This window comes from Columba livia, chromosome 8 (genome assembly GCF_036013475.1).
Source record: "Columba livia isolate bColLiv1 breed racing homer chromosome 8, bColLiv1.pat.W.v2, whole genome shotgun sequence".
Lineage (NCBI taxonomy): Eukaryota > Metazoa > Chordata > Aves > Columbiformes > Columbidae > Columba > Columba livia.
The window spans coordinates 29,448,970-29,473,946 of record NC_088609.1 but is presented as its reverse complement, the minus strand read 5'-3'; the positions used below and the strand labels follow the sequence as shown (position 1 = coordinate 29,473,946).

At 39.6% G+C, this 24,977-nt stretch overlaps 2 protein-coding genes across 35 annotated transcripts in view; one reads left to right on the top strand and one right to left on the bottom strand.

Annotated features, from left to right (window-relative positions):
• The window catches only part of FUBP1 (far upstream element binding protein 1), a 42,027-nt gene extending 37,193 nt beyond the window's left edge, over nucleotides 1–4,834 (bottom strand). For 9 of the 32 annotated variants that reach the window (XR_010474116.1, XR_010474113.1, XR_010474114.1 and 6 more), the window contains exons 1-6: nucleotides 4,459–4,680; nucleotides 3,201–3,291; nucleotides 2,175–2,237; nucleotides 1,295–1,333; nucleotides 900–945; nucleotides 55–104 (exon numbers count right to left, since the gene is read on the bottom strand). Coding sequence is in view for 23 of the 32 variants with exons in the window: in XM_065071267.1 (XP_064927339.1) it covers nucleotides 55–104; nucleotides 900–945; nucleotides 1,295–1,333; nucleotides 2,175–2,237; nucleotides 3,201–3,291; nucleotides 4,459–4,572 (403 nt within the window). In the remaining 9 variants the exon portion in view is untranslated. Of the gene's footprint in view, nucleotides 1–54; nucleotides 105–899; nucleotides 946–1,294; nucleotides 1,334–2,174; nucleotides 2,238–3,200; nucleotides 3,292–4,054; nucleotides 4,225–4,458; nucleotides 4,690–4,712 lie in introns of those variants that run through there. The other 23 variants (XR_010474126.1, XR_010474121.1, XR_010474123.1 and 20 more) reach the window with 9 other exon arrangements.
• A 5-nt stretch (nucleotides 4,835–4,839) lies between these two features.
• Nucleotides 4,840–24,977, top strand: part of DNAJB4 (DnaJ heat shock protein family (Hsp40) member B4) — a 28,891-nt gene continuing 8,753 nt past the window's right edge. Inside the window, exons 1-2 of one of the 3 annotated variants that reach the window (XM_065071314.1) lie at nucleotides 4,840–5,039; nucleotides 24,668–24,950. In XM_065071314.1, the coding sequence (XP_064927386.1) occupies nucleotides 24,740–24,950 (211 nt within the window). In that variant the 5' untranslated portion in view covers nucleotides 4,840–5,039; nucleotides 24,668–24,739. Of the gene's footprint in view, nucleotides 5,040–24,440; nucleotides 24,512–24,667; nucleotides 24,951–24,977 lie in introns of those variants that run through there. The other 2 variants (XM_065071315.1, XM_005507908.3) reach the window with 2 other exon arrangements.

Genomic DNA, 24,977 nt, shown 5'->3' with positions numbered 1-24,977 from the left:
TGGCATTTGCTAACATCCCTCGCTATACTACAACACCACATCCCTACTACTTACTGAATCCAACCATCCCATCTGGAACTTTGTATTCCTCTGTCATCACAGACCTACAGAGAACATTAAACAAAAGACAATGACCGTTTAGAGGCCAAACTAGGATTTAATTTAAATTCCCACTAAAGAAAGCTAGTGCCCCCACTATTGCCATAGCTTACTACCATTAATTATTAAAGTCAGTATACTAACAGTATGCAGAAATGACCACAAAAAGTTCAAGTATAACACAAACTGATTTAAGGTTTTTTTCCTTCATCCACTTTACTGTTAACAGATATGTGATACAGAAAAGGCCAGTGCAGCATTTCAAGTTTCATCTGTATATCCATCAAGGTATGCCCAAAACACACAAATTTCAGCATCTCATCTACCAAAACTGGCCAGCGCATAAGAGCAATAGTTGCATGTGGTTGTTAAAGGAAGAAACGTGTGGAGAAAACTACTAAGGTGAAGCAAATGTAGCTGACTGAGTAATACACTGTGTTAAATCTGATCCTCCCACCTGTCCCCCTTTTTTTTTTAGCTATTAGCTTTCATTTTTGTTTACAACAGTGTCAACCTTTTCCGCTTCAGATCTGTTTCCAACTTCCGGTCATGCTACCTACACTCAAGTAGTAAAAACCAGCAAGGCATTTTACTTTTACTAAACTGGATGCACAGCCTAGGCTGCGAAGAGAAAGAACCAGCAATGTAGTGTTTGGCTTGGGACCTGCTCAATCTAAATTTGAATAGATCACACAAATACACAGTAACTGCTTTTTGCACTGCTATCACTTTTCCAGAAACTTTCCCTGAAACTGCTTTCTTCCAGTAAAAAGTCTACATAAGATTAGTGTAACACTTACCTTTGTTGTTGATGCATTGGTGGTGGTGGTAGCTGATTTCCGAAAGCTATAAACAAATATTGTTAAAATTAAATACAATTAAGTACTGTAATTTACAAATAAGCTTCCACTTCAATAATAAAACTTAATTGCACCAACTTTTGTCCAAGTTTACTTTTTAAGAAGTGTTATCAAGAGGTTTAAAAACAGCTAAGAACATTCTAAGCTGTTGCCAACAGCATTTGTCAGTTTTAAAAAGCAGACTTGCACTGCTTCAACAAAATAACATAAACCCCCAGCCATTCTTTTGATCTTACTGATTCAAGTGTCACCTACCAGAACAGTTTCAAATTCTTGTTCTGACAATGTTACACTTGTTTAGGGTTTTTTTTGGCAACAAAATGAAAATTACTTACAGTCGTTCTGAGGAGCAACTTTCTTAGCATCTGGTTGATCTGTAAAATTAAGATTTTTTAAATTTTTTTGCCAAGTAATTCAAGAAGTGTTTACACCTTTTAGTGTGAATTGTAACTTTCCAGTGTATTTTAGTCCCCCTTTCCTTTTTATTTTTCCTTTTCTTTTTTTTTTTCCTCCAATTTCAGGGAGTTGATCATCTGAATAAAAGAAAGAATCTCACGAACACTCAGCACTCGGTTAGTACAGCTGAAAAGATGTTAGGTTTTTCCATATTATCTATTGCACAGTTTAACAAAAGGCAGTTTTTAGAACACACTGTAGATTGCTCAGAGATACCCAGTCAATGAAACTTAACTAAGACAAGAAACAAAGTTTAGCTCTGTTGGTTGCTCAAGCTAATGATGCTTCTATAGTAAAAAGGAAAAACAAAAAAACCAAATCCATACAAAAATCAACAATGATTTAAAGAAAAAAAAATTCTGACAATGACCACAAATCTAGATCAAACACCTGAAAATACAACAGTATCACATGGCAGTGCAATCTCAATCTGAATGTCAATATGAATTCCTACCCAAATATCAAGCATTTCATATCATAAAACCTCAAAAAAAAAAGATTCAAAGCAACTACATCACTACCATCCAAAACCTTTCTGTACAGTAAAGGAATAAAAGGCATAATTAACCTATATCTAAAAAGACAGACCTCAGAAGCTTCCTTCCCACCCCAAAATAAAGGTTATATGAACCACCATAATTTATGTGCAGCAAAAACCTCAGACACATATTCCAAGAAATACTTGTGTCAATCCAGAAAGATCCACTAGTTTATGTCATGTTTACATACTAAACACAGGTAATAAATAAAAATTCCTGCCTTTAAAAGGAGAGGGCATTCCCTCCCAGTGTGTTGTACTGCTCGGACTTGTCCAAGAGTCATCTACACATAAAATAAAAAGAATACATTACATATATCATCTGAAGCATCATTAGCTCATTTTTTGTATATTAAAAACCTCACTGTTAATAGGAAAAAAAAAAAAAAACTTCATTACAGGACATAAGAACTCCTGATATAAAGCCTTAGTTACATTCTGTAGACGGAGTTTCAATCCTTTTAAAGGAAAAAAAGGTATTGGTCTTTTGTGAGACCTATGAGAACATTTCAACAAGCTCAGAGATTTCTTCCCACAATGTAGCCAGGATTTTGTGTATATTAAACATATCAAACCCCGTTAAGTTCAAACTGGCTGCTTAGTAAGAGACAGAAGACACACACACGTTTCAGCAGAAAACTTTACTGCAGTATAAGGCAAATTCAAAAAGCCAAAACAAGTCAGAAGATTTAAGAATGACCTTATTAAGGTTCACGCATGCTACAGGCTTAAATATTACACTCGGCAAAAGTGTCAACATAGTAGAAAATTTACTTTCCTGTCTTTTTTTAAAAGTCCTATGCTTTTACAATGAAATGCATTAATATTTTTATTTGAAATGGTGTAGTAATAAAGTATATGAAACAATCCTATTTAAGTAGTAAGCACTTCCGACTGTAGTTTACAAACTGCAATCAGTTCTACACAACAAAACTTAAATGACACACCTGTGTAAGCACTTCTCAACCACGAATTTACCTGCATACGTTTTCCTCTTTACAGCATTTAAATCACATTTTAAATAATTTAAAGCAGGCTAACATTCACTTCAAGTTAGATCACAACGGTTTAAAACAACTTTCCCCATTAAACTGAAAATGAAAAAGCATGTCATGATCTATAAAGGGAACAAAATGTTTTTATGCTGTGCTATGGAAAAAAAACCACCACCACAAACAATGACCTGCATTCCTTCTGGCACCGTGGCACACTCAACAAAAACAAAAGCAGCAGTAAGGAGTGCATACCTCCATCCTCAAGAGGTCTTTTTTGTCCTCCATAACCGTAGTCGTTTGAATTCATTGATGTGCCAGCATCTCCTCCAATTTTTGCTGCAATCTAAATTAAAAGGAAATGTTGTGAGTAAAAAAAAAAAATTAAAAAATCATTCGCCCCTCATTTATTTAGGTCTTCTAAACAATTTTAAGTGATTTACACAACGCATATTAAAATGACCCCGATGAGTGGATAAGACTGAGGCTAGCAACAACTCTTACAGAAATTTTGTTAATGTTTTCAAGGAAATTTGTGCTCATACTTCAACAACAACGCTTCCCGTATTTTCTTTATCGTTTGATAAAGAAACTCCTGTTCTTCAAACACTAAAACCGGCTTTTCCTTTCCTACCTATTCACAAAACCTTCACAATACCTTCACAAAACACTGCGGTATCTCACGGGGGGCCTGACGGCCAAAACTACTTCAAACCTTAGTAGTCCCGACTACACTGAGTCTTCAAATATTGCCAAAACCGCAACCAGTTATTACCAGACAAGGCGAAAATTCTGCCCGAGAAATAATGAAAATATCGCCCGTGGTGCAAAAGCTACAAATAAAACTTCAGGACACAGAATATCCGAACAGCCAGCCCTCGCTCCGCAGGCCGCAGCGCTTCCCAACCGGTCTGAGCAGCTTAGCGGGCACGGAGAGCGCCTCGGGGGACACAATGCGGCCGCGGCGGAGCCGCCTCCCTCCCTCTTTGCCCCTCGGCCGCCCGAGCGGCCGGCAGCGCGCCGGGCCGATAACGCGCCGCTACTCGCCGGCCGAGATTTCCCCTCCCCGCAGCCCGGCCGCAGAGCCCCCGCAGCGCCGCCGCCCTCACCCCCGCTGCTCCCCTCATCCCCGCGATGGCGCGGATCGCTCCGGGCCGAGCCGAGGCGCTGCGGCCGCGCAGTCCGCCAGCGAGCAATGGCGGAAGGCGGGGAGCCGGGGGCTGACTACAAAAACCTCTCACAGCCCAAGGAGGGCGGGCGGGCGCTCACCACGGCGTGCGCGGAAGGGGCTGAGGGGACGGCACAAAACTCCCCCCCCGCCCCCCCTCCCCAACCCCGCAGACACACACTGGCGGAGGAGCCCCCTCCTTCGGCCTCCCCAGGGCCCGGCGCTGGCAGGACGCAGCCCACCAGCTCCTGCCGCGGCTGAGGCGCTGCGGCCTGGTCAGCAGCCGCCTCCGGGCCCCAGCACCCGCGGGCCCATTGATTTGGCAGAGCCACGTTATACACACACCTGCCTAGCCCTTTGCAGCGCGTCTTTAAAGGCATCGTTTACTCCTCCACCTCCACCGCCGCCTCCCCCGGGCGCGCCCGAAGCAGGAGGGGGCACCGTGGAATAGTCCGCCATACTCGCTCAGCCACTGCTTCCTGCCCCACTCGCTGCCTGCCAAGAAAGAAAGAAAATGGCGGCGGGCGGGAGCCTTTCACATTCCTGCGCGGCATCGTGCTCGGGGAGGGGGGAGGGAAAGCAGCGTAACCTCGCGAGACCTCGGACGAGATTTCCTCAGGGGCGCCGGAGAACGGCGGAGAAAGCTCGCGGCGTTTCGCGCGGCCCTGCCGCGCGGGTGGGAGGGTTCAGCGGAGGGGGGGGATCCAGCGAGCTCGCGATGTTTCTAGAGGGCGCAAGCTGTCAGAGGCGCTCGGTGATAGGGCATGGGGTGTCACGTGGTGCGAGGGGCGGGGGGGAGCCCAGCGCTGCGCTCGAGGCGCTGTGCGGGGCAGATCTCGCGTGTCTTGGTCCGGAGCCGCGGCTGGGGCGCAGAGGCTGTCGGGAGCGAGGTTGGCCCGGGGGGCGTCTGAGGCGGCGGCGGTTGGGTGAGTGCGTGAGGGAGGAAATGGAAGGGGGCCTGAGGGCAGGCAGCAGCGCTACGGCTGTGGCTTGGCCGCCTGCCTGCGTTAGACTGCGCCTGGGGAGGCGTTTGGCGCTCTGGTGGCTCCGTGCCTTCCCGACTGGTTCCTGGGCTGGCTGGGGACCGGGCGGTGCGGGTACAGCGGTGCAGTCCTAAGCCCGGGGGGAGCGGGGGAAGCCGGCCCTTTTCCCCGCTTGAGCGCGGCCGTGCCTTGCGGAGGGCTCCTCGTAATGTCCTGCGTTGTGCGGCCGCCTGGCGCTGTCAGTGTGCCCGCCGTGTGCCGCGGGACAGCCGGGGGGAACAGTACAGGGCCCGTTTCCGAGGGAGAAACCTCAGCGTCCAGCGGTGCGGGCGTTGCGGCAGCTGGAGAGGCGAGGCGCGGCTCGTCGGGCTTGTTCCCGAGCCCCGCGGAGCGGCAGAGCCGTTGAGCCGGGGGGCAGAGCGGCGGCCGCAGCCGTGGGACGGGGCGCCGGCCCGACCCCCCCTCCGCGGCCCTTGGGGGGCTGGTTCGAACGGCTCTTGGGCTGCTCCAGCGCCCCGCGAAACGGGGTAGGCTTTTTCTTTTCGCCTTTCGGGGCGTTTCACTTTCCTCCTCCTGCAGCCTCCCCGATTGTTTATTTCTTAGTTGAAAACAATCACTGCTATTGTACAGTTTTTACCTTTAGGGGGGATTTTTTCCTGGCTGCGCATGCACTTGTTTTAATGGAAAATTGGAGCTGAGAGTGCTTTAATCTGGGTCCTGTTTAGGTCCTGTGACGTGGTGAACTGTCATGCTGAATATGGATGACGGTGTTGCAAAGGCTTCATATCTAGATAAGGTCATAGAATATCTACTTAGCTACTATAGCAGTAGAGTCTAGATAATATGGAATGTGAACTAAGCTGTGCAAATGCTTTTTGTGCTGTTCTGAAGGAATACTTCAAAATTTAAAAAAAATTGTATGTATCTAAGTGTAGCTTTTTCATGAGCTCCTGGATTACATAAATATCTCAGTTATTGTGGTGTTTGTTTTTTTTAACATATACGCTTTTAAACTGAAGTGTGAGATATCTCTTCCAACCTAAATGAGTCTGTTTCTCTGTAACCACTACTTCTAATGGAAGAGCTGTTGTTTTGGAAACTTTGCCTTGTTTTGAGCTGGGAGGGAGCAATTCTGTTGGAGTCATATAAGAAAAATGTCTTGCTGTCTTCTCTTTTGGCTAGCATCATAGTTCCATACTGCCTTAAGAAGTTCCTGGTTCTCCCTTCAGTTCTGGTTGTTTATAAATGGGGTTATTTTAGTGGACATGAAGATGCTGCGCTGTTGCTGAGGTCAGATTATCCTGCATCTTCAGTCCAGATAACTCCACCAAACAAAGCTGAAAACATGTGCTAGATTTATTCTATAAAACTTGTTAGGTAGCATAGCTGAAGAGAGTTTTAAAATTAATATATTCCACAAAATTAAAGTTTCTACATGCTTTTAGGCAGATTACAGTGTATAATTGGAGCTAGATGAAACTTGCTGCTGAGATACTTATGCTGAAAAAGCCTGTTCAGAAGAATTAGCATATATTTTCCATTAATGTAGCTGCATTAACTGGGGGAGGGAAGCAAAAATAGGTTTGGAAAGGGGGAACTTGATTCTCATGCTTGACTCTTTGCCATTTCTAAACAATAATTTGATCTTGAACTGTTTTTTCATTTCCTTTGTTATTCAGAGTTTGGCTATGTATACCAGCCATGCTATGCAAATAAAAAAGTTGAGCAATAGTAGTTGAGTATGATGCATTGAAGCTAATGCTGGCCACTGGCTATGTCTTATATGGCTCTTTGCTTATTAAATGATGTGGAGCGTCTATGTACTTTGCTTTTTATTGTTATGAAATTGGATAATGATTCTTTGCTAAATTCTGTGAGACCAGCCAGGAGCTATATAATACTGATGTTATTTTTAAGCAATTATAATGCCTTGAGCTGATGAAAACACTCTTGTCTGATACCAGAAGAGTTCTAGTTGCATTCATAAACAATTAATGACAGGCAAATGTTAATTTTGGAAATTTTATCACCTTTTTACTACTGTTGAGGTGACATTTCATTTAAAAAATGAGATATTTAGTAGATGTATTCCTCAATCTCTCAGATTCTTGAAGTCACGGTATTTCTTAGATCTTTCAGATAGAACATGAAATTTAACAAATTACAGAGGGGTGAGATCTTGAATATTATATACTGTGTAAAGATTATGCCTTTATTTTTACAGTTCCTAAATTGATCTAATGACCTTTATCAACAGTAAAAGAGTTGCTTCTCTTTGTATTTCTCACGATGGCACTTAAAATCTATCTGCTAGAAACCCATGTCTCTTAAGCACTCTCTTCATTTCCCTTTTATTAAATTATACTCTGGGATTAACTCCTTCTCCTTAATCTTTTAATGGATTGAAGTGAGGATGCAACCCCTTAACAGTGTTAACTGCAACATTCTTCCAGATGTTTTGCTGACTTGTTACAGCAGCATACGCCATGTTATTCTATTTTCTTGCTTGCAAAAATTACTCATTTCCTGTTTTCTTAAACCTGCCATCTAAGAATTTAAATGTAGCAGATTGGTAAGCAAATGTCTGCGCTATGCTGCTAAAGAACTTTTGCTGTGTAAAATAAGCCTCAGTTCTCTATTTACGCATTCTTACTGAAGGGTGTATAGTAGAGAAATCTTCTACCACTTTCACAATTTCAATAATTAGATGGTAGACAACATAAAAGGTAACAGACAATCCAGAGTTTTAATATGTCTTTCAGTATTTCTTTTGGAGATAGGGGAAGGTGTCTCCCTTAACTAAACTTACTAGAGAATGACATCCTCAGTGGTTTTCAGGAAGTAGTCTGATTACTGAAAACAACAACTAGAACATTCTAGTAGGTGTAATTACTGAGTAACAGCTAGTTCAAATGAAAACTGACTAGTTAGAAAACTTCTTTTTGTATAGTGTGGATTGTCACAAACCTAAGTAATGGAGAGTTCTGAGGAGAGGAAAAAAAGCCACACTCCCACCCCCCATTAAAAAAAAAAGCACACACACACGCACCAAAAAAAAACTAACCCAAAAACACACACAAAAAATACCAAACACCAAAACCCACCACATTATCCTCTGCATAAGCTAAGACACTTCAGTGCATGCTTGCATTGAGTTCTGTTCTGTTATTGGGTTGTTTGGTGTTTTTTCCCTTTAACAATTGACTTTAATCTGTGGTGACCAGACCGAAGGGTAAGGCAGTCCTGAAAGAAGTGTTTTGCTAGCACGGGTAAGGAGACCTCTCCCAGTGTCATAAACTAAAGGATTACATTTCTTAGGAAGCTGCCTCTGCAACTCTCTGGGTATTGTGTTTTGTTTAGCTTTGCCTCAGTACACTAAACACTTGTATAGGAAAAGTGATTACAGTCTCTAACTATCAGAGAAGGATAACCATTGTGATAGTTTTACATCTGCTGCTTGGCCTTCTGCAATTCATTGGTGGTGTGGGGAAATTTGCAATTGATTTCTGATGATTTCATAACTCTAGGAGGTTTAGATCAGTTGATTCAGATCCTGACAGCTGGCGCTTCTGCACTGGCAAAGGGTTTCCAGGATCTGCAACGTTACAAGTAGAAAACTCCGTTAAGTAACTACTGAGAGAAGATTCAGCATCTGCTCTATATCCAAACAACTTGATCTGTCTTGAGCTTTCATAGTTACTACATGTGCACCAAAGTAGTAATTACAAATTTCAGATCCACAATTTGGATCTGAAAGAGAATGCATTGGTGAAAAACGGTAATATTAAAGCATAACTTAAACTGTTTACAAAATCTATACAATGCTCATAATTATGTTCTCTTGTGAGAAATGAGGGTCAAAGGGAATAGTTTTTAGGACTGAAATAATAAGATTAATGTGCAGAATTCACCTACGTGGGGTGATCCAAGTGATGTCTAGCTGTGTCTTCCTAGTCAGCAAATACTCCTGTTATGCTTCATTGCAGACATGTTGAAGCATGAGTTGCTGCTGAGGAATTGTAGGAATATGAAAGCTTATTTGTGGCAGGGGATGAGAGTTGAAAAGGAAGAGCAGCCTGCTCTGCTGCAGCTGCTGTCACATCTGCCTTCATTCAGTGATGATAATGCAGCTTTCCTCTTGGCTTCTGAGGGAAGGGCAGAAGTGGAATTGCTCCCTAAGCCTTTATCTGGTCCCCTGTGTACCAACATCTGTACAATAAATCTTAGTAAACCCTGAACCTTCAGGGTTTTTGGCTTACACGTAGTCATGCTGCTTTTCTTAGCGAAAATGTTTTACTGTATTAAGTATTTGAAGAAAAGCTGTGTAAATATTGTAGATTCTATAGAGCACTTGCACATTTTACTCTCATGAGTCTTATTTCATATGTATTTGGTTTAAAGCTACAAGTGGGTTGAAGATGCTGAGAGGAGATTTAATAGTAAATCTTAAAGGGGAAGGAGAGGTCTTTTCCCCAAGGTTTCTGTTGAGGTCCACCAGGAAATTTGATTCTGGGCTTGAGGACAGTTGAACAGTAAAAGACTAACATTTATCTAGCCTCAGAAATTTTGACTAGGTTACAGAAGGCTGTCAGATTGGATTGGGTGTGTCACAAATACAGAACAATAAGTGAGAAGACATTCACTTCTTAAATACAGCTGAAGTATGCAATGAGACAGTGAATCACCATATAGAATGAATTTAGTGCGGAAAGGCAGCTGGATAATATTAGTCAGCGTGATAATGTGGTCATCAGTCTCCAGTGTCTTAACTTGTTCGAGGGGGTTAGATGTTTTTGTGTGGATGTCATGGGAAGGAAAGTTCGAGAGCCCAGAGAATTCGTTTTCTCTTAGCATCCGCAAAACTCCTCCCCGATGGGGGAGAAAAAGTGTGAAAGGCCTTGTTTGAAATAAATTGGTTGATGCAGTTAGGTGTGGAAGTTGTGTATGAATGAGGGTTAAGAAGGGCTGAGATGGGGACTGAGGGACTTCTAAAGAGAGAAAAAATAATTATTGCAATAGTAGCTGTAGGGGAAAGAAGTGTCTCCTGTATCCCTCCATCAGCAGAACACTGAAGAATGTGCATTCGAGCCCCAATAATAAGTGTGTAAATATATCTTTTGTTAAGACAATAATGTTCAGAATTCTCATCTCAAAGTGGGAAAAGCTTGATTACTTAAAAAGAGATTGGTGTACTTCCCTATTATATAGGCCTGATCCCTGATAGTATTCTTTCTGTTAGTTTTTAATTACAGCTAACATCTTTATTTGTTAATTTGAGAGTCAGAACACCATTTTTTTTGTTACCAAATTGTGCATATATCACAGAATCAATTTTAAAATAAAAACAAACCCAAAGCAAACTAGCATAGGAAGATAAATCTCTTCTAGGGGTGAGGAAGGAGAAATGGAAGAGATGTTTTAGAAGCTCTAAGTGACTAATCCCTTCAGTCCATAAAACCATGATTACGACAAGCTTGTCTAAACTGAAAATCCTCTTAAACTTTATTGTAAGGCTGTATATGCTAGTTTTGGGAAAAATAAATGTTTGCAATGAAGTTTGTGAATGTGTAAGGTTGTTTTTTTGCTTTAATACAAAAGTATCCAGAGGCACCTTAGAGGAAGCTTTAGTTTAACTGCCACTTCAGTGTCTATTGGTGCTTAAAAGTATCTTGGTGTGATCATCAAAAGCCTGTTTGTATTTGAAAATGAGCCCTCAGTAACAGTGCTGCATAGACTAAAAAAAAATCAGTGTTGCTGGCTTAATTGCAGATATCACTCAAAAAAATCAGTGATGTGGATGTCATGATATGACTTGATCTGAAGAGCAAGAAATCATGAGGTTCCGTAAGTTTAGCTTAAAAAAAAAATACACCTCTGAATCTTTTGAGTATGGATTGGTATTTTCTGCAGAGAATATGAAGAGATTTTTTACTTCCTTCGTACAGGTGCTTGTCTGTTAGAGAATTGTGTCCTATGAATGAACTGATTCTGTGTAATATTGTCATTAAATAGTCAATGGAAATGACAAATTTTATTTGCACATGTCCTCCAGTTTGTCACTATTCTTTGTACTGCATTTTTTCAGAAGGGACAAGGAAAAGGTTAGAAAGAAAATGTCACTTTCTATAGTGAAATGTCTTTCTAGGACTTGCTACTATGCAAAATTTGGACTTTTATTGTGCGTTTGAGGGGAAAATTTTCACAAAATTATAGAATTTTTATAGTCAGTAGAATAAATGCTGAAATTTGCTATCACTTTTAAAAACATTGTCATTTTAGGACACCTAGACATTTTTCTGTGTAATTGCTTGTCTTGTACCTTTACCTAGCACAATTTAAAGTAATTTAAGAGGATTGACTGCAATGTAGGTCTATCAGACTCCCTCTTCCATCTTATTTTCCCAAAACTCTTGTAGGTTGACTGTGGAGGGAAGAAAACAACTTGGAAACCAGATTTGAGCTGTGGCATGTGGTTGAAGCATTTGAAAGACTATTGAGCAACTATTTTTACTTAATGTTACAGCAGATTTTGATAAATATAAATAGGGCTGTCTGTATTTCTGCCTCCTGTAGGTAAATGGAAGTACACTTTTATTGTTTCAGCTTGAATCAAGTGAGTTTAGGTATGCTGACATATGTTCTCCTTTCAGTTTATAACAGTTATTCTGACATCTCCTTACCAAATTCCTGTCTGTATACAACAGTTCAGTGTGTGCGTTTTCAGCCTAGCATGTAAAACTAGCTGGGTGAATCAGAGCAGCTGGGTGGGATTTTGACGAGCACACTCTGGAAAAAGCATCTAGTGTGACCATCTCCTTTTGCTTATGTAAGAACAGTGTGATCACATGTCCACAGCAAAAATGTGTGCAGTTCCTTATTTGGTAATGTGCTAATAACCTTCAGTTTGTTGTTTGACTGTAACAGCAATTAAAAACAATACAATGCAGCTGAGTCATTTTTCCAAGTGGATTTACTTGTTTTACACTCCTCTCTTCATCAAGACTGAGGAAATAGTTTATTTTCTACTGAAAACTATTAATTTTTGTCATTATGAGAAGGAAAAAACAGAGTGTGGATAGGGATTTTGTAGGCATCTTCTCTCTCACATGTTACCTGTAACTATGATCAGTGTCATGTTTATTAAGTTTTTTTCTCTCAACTGTTCCATTGACTGATAGCTATTTAACTATGTCAGGAAAAAATATCTAATACTTTTGCAAGAAGAAAAAAAATGACTTGCAGATATGTTTCTCTGATCCTTAGTTATGGAACAAGACCGTAGTAGTGGTATAACTCTAGATGAGTCTGTTGGTCTTCAGTATAAAGGTTTAGACTATCTTCACTGTTAGGAAAATATTTCGATAATGGTGGTTTTGGTTCTGTGGGTTTTTTTTGGTGTTGGTTTTGCTTTGTTTTTGTTGTTTGGTTGGTTTTTGTGGTTTGGTTTTGTTTTGTTTGGGTTTTTTGGGGTTTCTGTTTGTGGTGGTGGTTTGGGTTTTCTTTTTAGTTTGGTTTTTTGAATGAACCAAAATACTTAAATGCTATGCTGAGAACCATTGGAAAGAAAGACTTCAGGTTCAGATCAGGTCACGTCTGAGTCATGCTAGTACCAGCTTCCCAGAGATTTTTAGCAAGAGCTAACCTGTAAAGACTGTCTTTATTCTACAGATACCCTAAGTTCTCTGCTGCTGCCTCTTTACTAGAGACAACAGGTTGTTAATTATATTGTTTGGGGGAGGATAGGATTCCTTTGCTGTGAGGAAGGAATTGCTACCATAGTTGAGGTAAAAAACAATGAATTGTTATAGGTGGCAAATACCCTCCCTGTTCTGCAGGTGAAAGGCTAAAAGAAGAGCTGTTGTATGCAACTACTGTTGAAATACAAATTAAATGGAACATTCTGCCCATCCTAATGTTTCCTGGGAGATAAGGTAGTTGTGATAACTAGCTTTATGTAGGATATTGAAATAAATGCATTTTAAGTGCCTTTAAAAAAAATCTTTTTCCGTTCCAGTTTCTTGAAGGAAAGTCAGCAAGGGTTATTATGGAAACTAGCACTATTTTTCCATTGTCCCTTTCCTGTTAATCAGTACATAGCACTACTATTAGGTCACCGAAGTTCTCCTACACCAGGATTCATTTGGTGGAAGAACTGGTAGGCAGCCAATCGCAGTTCCCAGGGTCTGAGCTGCCTGGCCTTGTGTCCAGTCTCAGCTAGCCCACAGCAAATGTTACTTTGCTTTGTGCCAGCTGGCCCTGGTGCGTGGGTTGGAGAATGCTGGACTGGGAAGGACTAGCATATGAGCGGGCTATTCTGTCTCTATACTTGTAGGGAAATTTCTGCCACTTCTGTGCTGCAAGAGTGGGTCTGAATCCATCAAGTGCTAACATCAAGTTAAGCCTCACTTTTATTGAAAACAAGAGTATGAGAGCTATTTTTGCAACTGTTACTAAATACCTGTTTTAAAAAAAAATCTTTTTATTGTAAGCAACATGTAGGAAACAATCATCTTGCCAATGTAATAGGCCCAGGCAGGATGTCTCAGCAAAGCATGTTTTATTAATGAATTTGCAAGAATGGGTGTTCTACCTCTTTATTTCCCTTAGATGGAAGACAATACAGAAATGCTTATAATTGCTTGTTTTCCAGAGTTTGTTAAATAGATCTGCAGGTAGGAAGATTACAATAGTTTGTGTGTGTGAATTGTCTGAGAGCCTATAGTCAACTGATACTTCGTTTCATAGGAACAGATGGGGAGGTGGCTGGACAGCAAGAGAAAGCAGTATGCTCGCAAGTGGTACTGTGGATTGTAATTTCAAGTCAGTTTTAAGTAACATGCCTCTTATGTATGTACATTAAAAACAAACAAAAAACCAAAACCAGCAACAACAAAAACCCTACCTCAATAAACCTCAAACAAAAAAGCTTGTCCCTCACAGTACTAATAAATTAGCTGAGTGTTTGTTTTTTTTTTAAAGAAACATATACAAGACAAAACTCCAGTTATATGACAAGGAAGCATGCTGGAATAGAGAGTACCCAAACAGTTTTCTTCTAATCCAAACACTTCTAATGTGTTAGTTGGAGTGGACCCCCAGTGCTTGGCTAAACCCATTTGGACAGCATTTTGTCTGTCACTGAAGTTGATTACATAGTGCCAATGCTCGCGTTTTAAGCTTTTGTGTTAGAAAGTGTTCATTCTTTAGGATATGGAAGTGGCCGAATTGCATTATATTGAGATCTTCATTAATTGAATGAGGATGCTCATCTAGAGAGTGCTGAACTGTTTGTCCAGCTCCAACTGTTTGGAGGCTTGGTCCTCTTCCACCTTTCTGGCTTCTCAATATTTGCAGCTCAGGGAACTCCTGCTCTGGCTTCTGTGTCGAGAAACTTGCAGTGGATGCCTTGTATGGTATTTTTTCGGTGTCCAGCTGAAACCATTTTTGAATTGCCGGTGTCCTTTGGCAGGATATTCTATCACTTGTAGAACTTCAGAATTTTATTTTTTAAACTGTCATCTACTAAGTTCACATAGTAGCTCCGGCTTAGATGGGAGTCAACCATGACCAGTTAATGTCTTCTTTCTCCATCGTTTATAGATGTCTGTGACTTCTTTTTGTCTGTCTTAAGCTGAAAAACCCAAGCCTTCTCTGTTGTTTCTCGTGTGGAAGCATTTGCATATCTTCGATCATCTTTTGTGGTCCTTCTCCGAACACTTTTTTTTTAAAAAGCATTATACTTGGTTTTGAGTTTACGCAATGGCAATTACACCACCCCTACCCCCCCCCCTGCCCCCCCCGCCCCCGCCATGAGATCCGGGCTTTCAATAGGGCAGTTAATGGCTCTTTAGCACCTTTTGTGCCCCATTGTGCCTGTCCTTAGTCGGTGCCAACAGTCACGTCCCCCCCCGCCCCGGGGCGCTGTTACTCATGGTCACCTCCTCTGCCCCACCTGGCTGGTGGAGCGGGAGGGGTGGGACCCTCAGTCCATAGACAGGGTCCTCAGCCAAGGAGGTTTCCAGGCCCAGAGAAGCTTCTGGGCCATGCTCGGGATTACCACAGCCGGATCCGACCAGGCTGTAAAACAGGGCCCTGCTGAAGATCGCCGTGGAGTGGTCTTCTCAGAGCAGTGGGTCTGTGAACAGGGCCCGCCCTTAGGGTTGAATGCCATCTAAGGAGATTTTCCAGGACTGAGAGCCCTCACCTTCTCCTTGGTGATTATTTTATTCTGGATATATCCTTGAGTGAGCCCTTGGCCCCCTGGCAAGCAGTTATTTCTTCTGGGTATGTGTGAGTGAAAGAGGCCTCTTTTGTGAGTGAGGGTGTGCAGGCTGTGGATCCTTATTCTTGCGTGGTTGTACAGTAGTAATATCCCCAATTGGTATATTTAACCTGCAGTTTATTAAATGTTGGCAGAGTCCTGACTGGATTTTGGATAAACCCTGTTTCTAGTTGTTTTTTCTCTTGAACAGTTCTGGTTAGAATCAAGTCTGTATGGAGCTTATCGCCTGCTTAAATTGATTTATGGGATGCCTCCGTGACAGAGGGAACAGAACTGTGCAGTGTCATGGTGTAGATCAGGCATGTCAAATTCATTTTCACCGGGGCCACATCAGCCTCGAGGTTACCTTCAAAGGGCCAAATGTAGTTTTAGGACTGCATAAATGTAGGGGTAGTTACATGTATATAGGTGCTGTATTGTTCACATGATACTAATATAATGTTTTCTGTTTTGTTCTCTATTCCTTTCCTAGGAACTTCTTACACTTAATGTCCTTTTTTTTTGTCCTGGCTACCAAGCAGTCTTATATTCTTTTTGACACTTTTCAGAATTAAGCAGTACTACTTTTACCTTTTTTTAAGCAATGTCTGTTTTGTTATGTGGTATAATATTCATACTGAGAAAAGTGTAACATGGAAGCCTGTGTCACATGTATAACCAATAAAATACTCCTGTGTGACAATATTGAAAACATATTCAGCATCTGAGTATGTTAGCACTTGAGAATCTGAAAGACTTGTATTGCAGTAGTATGTTGTTTCTTAAAACAATTACCAGAAAGGCTATAAAACTTAAGTGTTAATACAATAAAATAAAAAGCAACTAGTGTTAAAGGGGAAACAGTGAACAATTATGAAGCCTTGAACTGCTCATTATATAAACATATTTACTTGTTATACAAGCAACATGGGAAGGTTGGTAGCATGGGAGAAATCTGGTTGCTACAGTGTGATAAATTAAGTCTTAACTCCACATTTGACCATGGGCTGTTTCAGGACAGAATTCCTTTAGTCTTGGATGAATTCCTGAGCCAAAAGTGGTTGGGACAAAAATCCAGGCTTATCATACACAAAATTGAAAGGAAGAACTTTGAACTGCTTTCTTTGCCTCAAACTGATAACTTAATAGTAAATTGTGCAGAGCCTGTCAAAACAGAACACTTTCTTGGAGAAAACAGTACTTGAGCTTCCTTATTCATTTGATTTTTTTGGTAACAACAGTGAGAAGATATTCCTCCTGCCAACACAGTACCCCTTGTTATATAGATGTTTACAGAAGTGTGTATGGCAACAATGTCATTAACTACTTGCAGTTTGTAACAGTGAGTGTGGTAAATAGGCATAGTCAGTAATGTTAAATGTTTTGTGTGATTGGCATTTCTCCTGTTTGACCAAACAACTAATTTTGAAGAAGAGTGTGTTTACAGAAATTTGTGTGGGTGCGAATTGAAATGGTCACTGAATCTAAGTAAGGAATTAAAAAGGACTTACGGAATTTGTATTCTTTCAGAAGAGTGAAGCCTTAATCTGGAGATGAAAATGCTTTGTGTGCCTGTTTCTTTCTCTGGCCATGCTTTCAGATGTTTCCTTTTTTCGAAGTGCAGTCTGGTACTTGACTGAAGGAGCTAATCACACCATTGTGATGTAAGGGGGGGTTAGTTGTGTTTTCATCAGTGCAGGACATCACAGGTTAGTCCTAAACACTTTGCCTACTTGCAAGATAGTGTTCATTCCCTCTCAGGCATGGAAAGTGAAATTTGGAAAATTCTTCCAAGTGTATTTTTGTTCTTCAGCTCACATAAGAGATTGTGACTTAGTAGACAGGAATCGGCTAGGAGAAAGCAATTCTTTATGTTAATGATATATTAGTTTGCTATGTTGTGATGAAGGATCCGTGTACATGTATGACTAGTGTCCTAGTCATGTTTTTGAAGATAGTTGTAAACTTGTTTAATATAAAATCTACTTGAGATTTAGATCAGTTGATTTTCTAGTATTGTAGGTACTTCTCTGTAGGGCATAATATATATAGTGGGAACAATTTCTGAAGAGAAGAACCTAACTGTAGAAATTAATATATAATAAACAATAGTAAGTTTTAAAGTGAAAATATGATGGACATTTTCAGTTGTGCATAGTGTTTCTAGCTTTTGGTCTATTGTTACAAAAGTAGCAAGAAAAAGCTTATGAAAAAAAATTGGTAACAGTGCCTTCTGTCTTGTTGCCAAATAGAATTGAAGGCTGCATGAATCATAGGCTTAAAAATTAATTTGGAAAGTTCAGAAGTGGTAACACTATATTTCTGAGTGATAGCAGTATGCATTTTGAGATTTAACATTTGAATTTGAGCTGTATATTCTTGTTGACTCTGGAATACATGTTTAAAGTAAGCATTCCCACAGAAGACCTTATAAACATGTTCTTTGGCCTTTTGGCAGGAGCATAACTTCCTGTATATTCCAGTAATATTGTAAACATTATTTTGAAGCAGTACTGCCAATCCGATATAAAATATTTTTGTTGGTGCAAGGGTTGGTATAACTTAAATATAATTAATTTGCCTTTGGTAACTTTATATTCTGTTTTTTTGTTTAATATATTTTCTTGAACCAAAAATAATCAGACCATTTTTTTCTGGATAATACTATTGACTTTTAAATATAGAAAGTATAGCAGGTGTGTGCCCTATGAAGTACTGTTTCACAGTGACTTAGCTATATCTCTAATGGAAGCCAGATATTTTTGTAAAGCATGACTATACCTATTCCACTACATTTCCTCCATTTTAATCTGTGAACTAATCAAAAAGTCAACAAGACTTTTTAATGTAAGCTTTGAGTGTCAGTGGAATTGCATTAAATAGCCCTGTTGCATGTGCATCAGGAAATAAATTACAATTTATGTAGTACACAAAGTGGTAAATACTTCAAGGTGTGTTTCAATTTGAATCTCTTACAAGTAGAGTGTCTCAAAGACACAATATCTACAATATGAAAATAGAAAATAAATGTGCCTGGTCGCTCAAGTATGCTGTTTAACAAAGTTAGTGTCATTGTCTATTGTAGCTTTATGATTTCCTCATTATTTGAAGATTTTATGTGGTATTTTACTTTGTGTGATTATTTATTTAGCTATAAAATCAGCCCCAAGGATCCTTATGTACAATGAACTTTTAACTTCTTTCATGGTAGCAACATATTTCTGCAGAGAACTGAAATTAAAATTTGATAAATTGGGGTATGAAATGTGTGACTAAATGGAGCTTTTCTTTTAGGGCCATTGAAGGATTAGAAAGAACTGTTATGCTCTGCATGTTTAACTTTGCATTTTCTATTAGACATATATATATATATAATATATATATATATATATATATAAAATATATGAGCTATTGGGGCCTCTGTTGTAAACTCCAAAATTTATTTCTGTATTTGAGACCAGCTACTGAATATTTCTGTAGTGAAACTCTGTTTAATGAATTATTTGATGGGGTTTGCATGTACAAGGTCGTGTTCACAGTCCAAAAGTATAAAAGTAGCTCCATCAACAACTACATACAGTTAAAGATGGTGGAAAGAAAAATCATTGTCAGATTTTTTTTCTCTGGGAAAATAATGGATGATCTTAGGAAATTTTACTTTTGTGTAGGGATGTGATTTCTTCAAACCACTGTAGACAAATGACAGTTTATTCCATTCATTAGTGTGGGTTTGCAAATATTATGATAGTTAAAGAGCTTTTTCTGGTTAGGGATTTGGCTCCTCTGCCTTGACATTTACATGCACATGTATATTTATAGTTGTGATCTGTCTGGAATTTGCCTTTGTGGTTTTGTTTGCTCTTTAACTTGTTCTGTGATCTCGTCTTGTCTTTTTCAGTTTTGTTTCTGAGGTTTAATAGGTGAGGAATACAGAAGAAATGGCTTAATTGAAAGGAAATAATGAACATTTTTATTCAACTACAGATACTTCAAAGAATAATAATGCTGTTCTGCTTAGAAGCTTTTCCTTAAAATAACATTATCCTGGTGCTATTTATGATTGATCTAGAGTTTGAGTTCTGTGTAACTATCACTGTCAACATTTCCTTAGCTGTATCTTATTTCAGTTGTTCTTATGAAGGCTTCTTTTAAAAAATGCAATTAATTCAAAGTTCATATAATTAATTAATTATTAATAGTATCAATGCAACTATTTTAAAGACTTGGAAGTGAGATGACCTTGCTCCCCACTATTCTGCCCAACTTATGATGTGTAGCACTTGTTCGTATGTACGTGAGTTAAATTACGGTTGTTCAGAGAGAATAATGGGAAAGATACTTTAAAACACCAATTATTTTGCTGAAACACTAACTCAAATGGAATGCTGAATATGAGTAGTCAAACTCAGTCTCAGAAGTGAAGGTGAACTGTTGTAGGAACAATTTTCAGCTTCCTACTGCAAATTCCATAAACATTTTTAGGTTAAAAGAGGAAGTCTGGTATTACAGAATTGAATGTCACTTTCTTGTTTCTGATCAAAGAACACACAAAATCTTCTGTAGATAAGAGTGGGCAAGTTCTGTATGGTTTCCAAATTTTATTCAGTCTTCCTGAGAATTAATAAAATATTTTAATAAATTGTCTATTTGGCTTTTGAGTAATTTGTTACAGCTGAAGATGCATTGATTTTTTTTTTTTTTTTCTTTTTTTCACCCAGTTAACTTAAAAAGCTTAAACTGAAATTCCCATTTGATGTATTTGTTTTTGTAACTTGGACTGTAACAAATAACCCTGCTGGAAGGAAGCTCTGAACAAATACAGGCTGCTAACTTTCTCAGTGCATAATGTGTACCTTAAGGTGGCTTAAAAGAACAGGAAGGCACATCTGAGACTGCCTGGTTTGGCAGAAAATTGGTTTACAGAATTTACTATAAGCAAAAGCGTCATAGATACCATTTGATGCTACAGTGATGATAAAAAAATTCTTTCTCTGTCTCTGAAATGGAATGCAGCTGTTGTATTTGGAGACCTTGTAAACAAAGAAGTGATGATATAGATAGTTCATCCATAATGTGATATATCATTCAGAGGAAGGTTGGTGTGGTAGAATGAGGAAGGCTTGAAGCTGTGACCGCTTTACCCTGGGGACTTTGTTCCATTGACCAACCACCCTCATAGTGAAGTACCTTTTCCTCATGTCCAATCTGAACTTCCTCTGATGCAGCTTTATTCTGTTCTATTATGTCCTGTTGCTGGTCACCAGAGAGAGATCATCAGCACCTCCCTCTCTGCTGCCCCCCCAGAGGAAGTTGTAGACTGCGATGAGGTCATCCCTCAGCCTTCTCCAAGCCGAACAAACCAAGTGACCTCAGCTGCTCCTCCTAAATCATGTCCTCAAGGCCTTTCACCATCTTATAATAGTTGCCTTCCTCTGGACACACTAATAGTTTGATGTCCTCCTTATATTGAGGCACCCAAAACTGCACACAGTAGTCGAGGTGGGACCACAGCAGTGCAGTGTAGAGGGGACAGCCACCTCCCTCAACCAGCTGGCTGTTCTGTGCTTGATGTACTCCAGGACATGTTTGGCCCTTTTGACTCCCACCACACACTGTTGACTCATTATACTTGCCATAAACCCAAACCCGCAATTCTCTTTCCATGGGGCCAATCTCCAGCCTCTCATCCATCCCTCAATTTGTATGTATAGCCAGGATTACCCTGTCCCAGGTAGGGAATCCAGCACTCACTCTTGTTAAATTTAATTTCAGTGGTGATTGCTCAACACTCTAATCTACCCAGATCCCTCTATAAGACCTCTCCTACTGTATTGGAAGTGGAATCTTTTCACAGTTTAGAAGAGTTTTTTTATTTAATACTTCTGCTTCTAGGTGTATATGATAATGGAGAAGACTATAGCAGTAAAACGAAATATGTAGTTCCTTTTCTTAAAAGCTGTTTTGTTTTCTGTGCTTATTTGAAACAACTACAATGCCAGATGTCCTTGTGGGGAGTACATGAAGGATTTTCCTTTCTTTTGTTAATAACTCTGAAGAGGAACATGGGATAAAGTAACAAAACGAGCAGTAAAGACTTGCAAAGATCAAATACTCAGAGTTCTAAAAATCTAGCAGCTGTGATTTAACTCTAATACTAGAAGTTTGGAAGATTCTAAAAACTTATCACACAAGATGGATTTCCCTGTCTGAAGAAGTGCTGGTGTGATCAGATGTACTCAAATTATCATTAGCATTGATCACTAGATGTTAATCTCATGGACACTAGTATTTTAATTTTTAAAAAGTATTCACTAATTCTAAGTCGTATTTCTCCAGTCTATTGCTCCAGTTATCCCATCAGCTCTTAGAAGATATGAGATTCCAGACTGTAAATTGGTTCTGACATGAAGATTGCATGCAGGGCAGGAAGCAGAATTAATGTAGTCATTGCTGAACATTTCACTCAGAATCTTAAGTAATTTCATTTTTAGAGAATAACTTACCTAATTAGGGTATAACTTAATACTAATGCCAGAATAGCACATTCCACTCTGTAGGGAGAGAAAAAATGCCTGAACACTTGCTCACTGTGATTGTCAGCAAAAATTCCATTGTGACTTCCTTGTTTTTAACAGAATTTCTTCTGTAACATTTGACCATTTGAGAGGAAGAAACTTTTGATTTAAGAAGAAATCATGACTATTTGGTCTTTTTATGAAAACTGGGAAGTTAAATATTACGTTTTACAAAATAGGGCAGAAGAGGGGAGCTCTAAGCCTTGCTAATTTGCAGCTCCTGGAGTATTCTTTTAAGGTGTTTATTCTTTTGAGGTGTTTAATAAAATATTCTCAAATGGGGAAATTTCTTTTACTTTGTTTTTTAAACTACCATATGCACCTTCTGCCACTTCAATCAATCAGCAGTTTTGAAAAATGTATGGAAAAATACAGTCCTGAAACTAGTCTGAGCTATTATTGCTCTTCTGACAATTCTATTTTATGGCAACACAGTGACATGAATATTACAGGGTCCTCCTCACACACTCACTGCTGGGAATACTTCAAGGGATGTAAGTTATGGCCCCACCAGAGGTTGCTCAAACCCCACGCCATGGGAGCACAGCTGAGCATAGTAACTCCTACTGCTAGTTTTGCAGGAGAATTTCAGGCTGCTCTAAGTCTTACTCTGTCAATAGTGATGAAGTTTGTTTGCTGTTGTAGTGCATAGTTATTGTAACAGCTGAGTTTGGATTTGCAACTGTTTCGTGAGCGTGGTAAAGTTCCCCACTAAAACTTGTGTAAGTAGCTTCCTAGTCAGGGTTATTATAAATTTCACATGAAATCTACTGAAGTTGTGCTTTAATTCAAGCTATGTACCTACTGCTTGCAGAATTCTGTTGTGGAGAAAGTGCTAAATTTAGGACATGAGTCTACAAAAATTTGTCTTAAACACTAATAGTAATTTTTTAAAAGCAGCACTTTTAAAAGAAAGATTAAAAGGGTGTTTACTAAAAGACTAGTGTTATTTCATGTGGAGTTGAGCAACCATGTCCTTCTCCAGCTGTAAAGATAATTGATTCTGTAACCTTGTGGCTCCCAGTGTTCCAAAAATGCAAGTAAGTTCTGAGAGACTTGGTGACAAGGAGAGCCGATTCCTTCTTTCAGCAGCCTCTGGCCAATGTGACATTTGAAATAAGAACTACAGATACGCAGAAGTTCTTGCTTTCTCAAATATTGTGGTGAAATCTCATGCTTTTACTGTTCTGTCTTCATCTTTCCCACCCCTATACCAAGGGGAGTTTAAAAATAAAATATTTAAGCACATTCTGGATATATTGAGAGAATCTGGTCAGTTCTAGTGCAGAAATTGTAATAGATATGATGTGAGGAATAGGGGGATGACACAGGTGTGGTATTTATTTTTTTAAAGTCTCTAATATTTTTCTAGTACTCCTTGATTAAGGAGAAACTTTGTCTCTTCTGATCAGCCCCTTTTAAAGTTAGAGCAGATTCTGGAAAACAACTTCAAATACAATGTTTCCTGAATCAGATGGTTAGTGTTTTCCTCTTGAGTTTGATGTTCCTTTGGCTGCTTGGTTAAACTTCTGTATCACTAGGAGGAAGTCAATTGAATCTACAGGTGTCTTCATCCAGGTGCCTTCTAGATATGACCAAAACCGGCATATTTTAATACTTTGTTCCAGAGATGAACATTTTTCAATCTATACTAATCAGTCTTGAAGTTTATCACCATACTGGCAAGTAAGGATAATTTCTTGACCTAAGTTATCCTAAGTAAGGATAATTTCTTAGTCAAGAGCCAAAGGAAAGTATGCAGGCTGAAACTTCATACTATCCCTCTGCAGAGCATGAGAAATACTTGACTAGTAAAATTTGCACTATGTATTATAAAACAAATGTGTAGGAACCAGGTATTTTTCTGTTAGTAATATCTCATCAGATGAAAGCTATTTGCTTGCTATGTTGCCATACTTGTGTAACAGTCTTGATATTGCCTCTTGTGTAGAAGGGGCGGGGGGGGGGGGAAACCCAGTTTCCTTCTGCTTTAGTTGAGTGGCTTGAGTTGTGGGTAACTGAGTGGTAATTTTTGCTCGGATTTGATTTGTTACTGCTTAATAGCACATGGCTGCAGTCAGCTGTGGTAGAGGGTGCCTTTATTTTTAAAGAAATGAAATTATGCTTTCTGAAACGTTGTATTAACTTGGCTGTAAAATACTATGTAGTCTTTGCTGGAAAGGGTACAAGTCCATGTTGATATATTTGGAAAACAGTTACATGTACAGCTGTCTCTATAGAAACTGAAGTAAAATGTTGTAGTTACTTTATAAGGGCTGCTATGTTTCTGTTGGGGCAAGTATGTTTTAGAGCTGACTGCCTTCAGCCCTGGTGGTGAAAGGCGTTGTGTCGCACTATTAAACCTTTAAACTTTGTAATTGCTTGAGAAAGGATCAAATAAAAGTTCAGCATTTTCTGCGTGTGTGCGCGCACGCGTGTGTGTGCGTGAGAGTGAAAGCTGTGCAGACAGTTCAGCTGGGCAGTCAGGGAAGTGACGTCGTGTATTATTTGTCGTTCTAGAAAGAGCGGTGACACGTACTGTGGATGGGAGGACTTTAGAGAGGGCTGTGTCTTGTCCAGTGCGTATAATTATTTATAAATGAGCAACAGGGGAAGGAATGAAATACGGAGAAGCTGTCTCGTGTTTCTTTAATGTACCAGGGAGTGAGTTTGTTGATTTGTAACAGTTCTGTTTGTTTGAATTCCACATTTGATTTTTATTTTTCCTTTTCTAGCATCTCGTTGCTAAGACACTGGACACTGCTTGCTTTATAGCAAGGAAGATCTGAATTCCTCCAACACTCAGGATGGGGAAGGATTATTATTCTATCCTGGGAATTGAAAAGGGTGCTTCTGATGAGGATATCAAAAAGGCTTACAGAAAACAAGCGCTTAAATGGCATCCAGATAAGAACAAATCTCCCCATGCAGAGGAAAAATTCAAAGAGATTGCAGAAGCCTATGAAGTGCTGAGTGATCCCAAAAAGAGAGACATTTATGATCAGTTTGGGGAGGAAGGTATGTATGTCTCTGTTACACTCTGAT